The following is a 3,686-nucleotide window of genomic DNA, read 5'->3' on the forward strand; positions in this document are numbered from 1 at the left end:
ATTGATGTTGGTTGTAGTTCCTATAATCTGTATTTTCTACATTTATCGTCGTAAGTATATTTGATATAAATGTCAACTTGAATTGTAGATTATACATATATATTTGATATAATATCTAGAGATTTACTGAAAATAGTAATTTACTTATATAAAACTAAACGAATAAATTTACTAAAATACAGTAAATTTTATAATACATATTATTACATAATTAAATCGAAATTTTATAATAGTGTATCGTCAACGCAAAGGTAATAATGAACAATTTTTGTCTTCTACAATGACCGATGTAGAATTTGCGATTCTACCTGAAGTACCTTGCCGAAACACTCAATTCAATATGATTTACAGTCCTATGTTACATTATTACCCGGATGAATGTGCGATAACTAAAATCGCACGAAATCAAATTACACTTACGAAACATCTTGGTAGCGGCGCATTCGGAATGGTAAAAATTAATTTTTGCAAGCAATATTTTAAATTATTTTTTGGATTAACAAAACAGATACGTATTTTTAATAAAGATATAAATTACATGAATTTTTTAAATAGATTATAAATGATATAAAATTTACATGAGAAAACAAGCATGCACTTTATTATATACTTTTCATTGAATTATTTAATATAAAGTAAAATATAAAGTAAAATATAAAGTAAAATACTACTTGACATTAAATTATACATTTTTCAATAAAGTACGCATGTAAATTTGTGTGAAATATTTTGCAGGTGTATCATGGAAAGGTGAAGGATTTAGAAAAATCGGGCACAGAGATATCCGTTGCAATAAAAACGCTTCCAAAAGATGCTTCTTCCCACGAGAAAGAGAAATTGTTAAAGGAAGCCAAGCTTATGAGTCATTTTCAACACAAACATATATTAAGATCGTTGGCCGTTTGTTTAGATGGAAATTCTCCGTTACTAGTGTTGGAATTGATGGAAACTGGAGATCTGTTAAAATATTTGAGAGAATGTCGAAATTTGCAAGCGTCAGATTCGTCTGCTCTGCGTTTGCAGGATTTGCTCGCCATGTGCGAAGATGTTGCGTGAGGTTGTTGCTACTTGGAAGAGTTACGTTTCGTACATAGAGATCTAGCGTGTCGCAATTGTTTAGTATCTTCGAGAAATCGAGAGAATCGTGTCATAAAAATTGCAGATTTTGGACTAGCTAAAAATATCTACAAGGATGATTATTATCGCGTGGTAAGTACAATTATGAAAAAAATTAAGGATTAAAAAATGAATTCTTTTGGAAATACTTTCCATTTTTTATGGTTTTTTCATAATAGTATCGTGCATTGTTTCTTAAGTAATATATAGTAGAATATGAGTAGTTTTTATTTATATATAGCAAGAGATAAATTAAGGGGGGAACCTCATGTAAATAGCCTGTTTTTCAGGAATTTTTTTTGAAAAATGTAATGCGCAGATTAATTTGCAATTTAAGGCACAATTTATTTACGTTATAATATTTAAAAAAAATATTTTTTTAAAACTAATCGTTAACAATAAAACGGTGCAATGGCGGCTTGAAAACAGCGTCTTGAAAATGCGCCGTGCAGCATGCAGGTCACAAAAATGATCTGAAACAAAAAATACAAAATGGGTTCTTTAGTTTATGCAAAAACGCTCAGCATGACGGTCCCCTTTTATTAAAATTTGCAAATTTGCAAAAATGGCGAAGTTTTGAAAAAAAAAAAAGGATTTTCTTTTATAAACAATTGTTAATAACAATGTTTTAAATAAAAAAATTAAAAATCGGAGCTCGTCATGCTGAGGCCAAATATCTATAGAATTTCTATACCAAATTTCATAAAGATCGAATGATTAGTTTTTGAGCTACGTTGCACGGCGTGCGAAATTTTGCGTTTCGAGAAAAACGCGTTTAAAGTTTGAGTAATAGAAAAATCGTGAAAAAATTCGTAATTCGTTCTAACTTACCGCAGTTTTTTGCTAATCTGCGATTCCAGGGCCATAGAGTAGACCTTCCTCTTCTTCAAACTGCTTTACATTAGTAGAAGCTCTAACACAGCCAGGTCAAACTTTATTACAAAGGAACCGAAAGGCCGATTGTCCGACGAGCGCTCGACTATTTGAGTGCTCCGCCCAATTCGACTGTTTACTTTCTTTTGAAAATAAAGTACAAGGAGCTCTCGGATCACTTTCTAACTTTTTTTCTCGTATTTTTGAGGAAATTTCCTATCAATTTAAGCAAAAAAATAAAATGGCTAAAAAATTTCATTTTACATGAGGTTCCCCCCTTAACGTTTTTCATTTGCACGTATTCTAAAAATTAATAATCAGAACATGAAATTTTTAAAATCATGTTTTAGAAAGGAGAAGGTTTGCTTCCTATTCGCTGGTTGGCACCCGAATCTTTGATAATGGGAATATTTACTTCTCAAAGCGATGTTTGGTCATTTGGTATATTAATGTGGGAAATTACATCGTTGGGTGAGCAACCTTATAGTGCCAAGGCTAATGAAGAAGTGATAAATTATGTACGTGCTGGAGGCAGGTTGTCGATGACTCTTAACTGTCCGTCACCATTGTACCAGATGATGCTAAGTTGCTGGAGTGCAGCGGATGCTAGACCAAATTTCGAATTTTGTCTGAAAAATATTATAGCATTAAGAAAGAACATAGAAGATGCCTTACTGAGTCCGGTCGATATTATTTAGCCTATATACTTAAATTAATGTTTATCTTATTTTACAAACGACTCAATAAATCTTAATGTAGAAAAAATATTTCTAGGATATTTCTAGGATATTTCTAAATTGATTCAAATCTGATTATTTTTAGGTTTAATCTTAATGTTACATATATCAATGAAAATTAAAGAAATTTTGTAATCTTACTTTTCATACAATTTTGATTATTATTAAAAAATATCACATCCGTTTTCATGATTGTTCAAAATCAAATAATATAATGATATATCTAATTTGTGTTTTTGAGTAATCGAAGCAAAATTTAATGATTGTGATTATATGTATAAACAATATTTTTTTGAACATGGGAATATAATTAATTTTCGACATTATATATGACCGATAATTACAAACTGATTGTAAAATTATGAGTGAAAGAGGAAATGCGGATAATGTCCTCCATAACTAGTTGTGAATATATAAATATAATAATTATTTTTGAATTTATAACAGTTATCATGAATGAACTTTTTGCATCATTCGTGATAAGTATATACATATATTATATCTTTTTATTTAATTACTTACTATATATTCAAATTATATTGATGATTACAAAAGTATGCAGTCGTACAGGATGTTTTTGCAACATACACATCTTTAAGTCTGGTTGCATATCTGCCCACCGTCAAACGCATGCTTTATTGCTCGCAGAATAAGATTGGAATGCGAATTCGACGAAGAGTAAAGAAAGGGAAATCAACTTTTATCATTCTGTTATAGTGAACAGTTGTAAAATTTAATAATATAGATAAAATATATTTAATAATATAGATTATAATAATATATAAAAATTTGATAATCTAAATACAATACATTTAATAATATATAGAGAAAATAATATATAGGGAATGTGTGTTCTCCAAATAGTTTATTTGTTATTTAATATAGGTTATAACATATATTATTAATTTAAATTATCACACTTTATTTAATTATAATATTTAATAATATATATTAACATAT

General features: G+C 28.9%; 1 protein-coding gene across 1 annotated transcript; it reads left to right on the forward strand.

Annotated features, from left to right (window-relative positions):
- Positions 1–317: 317 nt before the first annotated feature.
- LOC112638960 (insulin-like growth factor 1 receptor) lies at positions 318–2,681 on the forward strand. The gene is made up of 3 exons (XM_025411613.1): positions 318–451; positions 736–1,209; positions 2,340–2,681. The coding sequence occupies exons 1-2, from the start codon at positions 341–343 to the stop codon at positions 1,054–1,056; spliced, it is 432 nt and encodes a 143-aa protein (XP_025267398.1). The 5' UTR covers positions 318–340; the 3' UTR covers positions 1,057–1,209; positions 2,340–2,681.
- The last annotated feature ends 1,005 nt before the right edge of the window (positions 2,682–3,686 follow it).

This window comes from Camponotus floridanus, unplaced genomic scaffold (assembly GCF_003227725.1).
Source record: "Camponotus floridanus strain SB8 unplaced genomic scaffold, Cflo_v7.5 scaffold404, whole genome shotgun sequence".
NCBI classification, from domain to species: Eukaryota; Metazoa; Arthropoda; class Insecta; order Hymenoptera; family Formicidae; genus Camponotus; species Camponotus floridanus.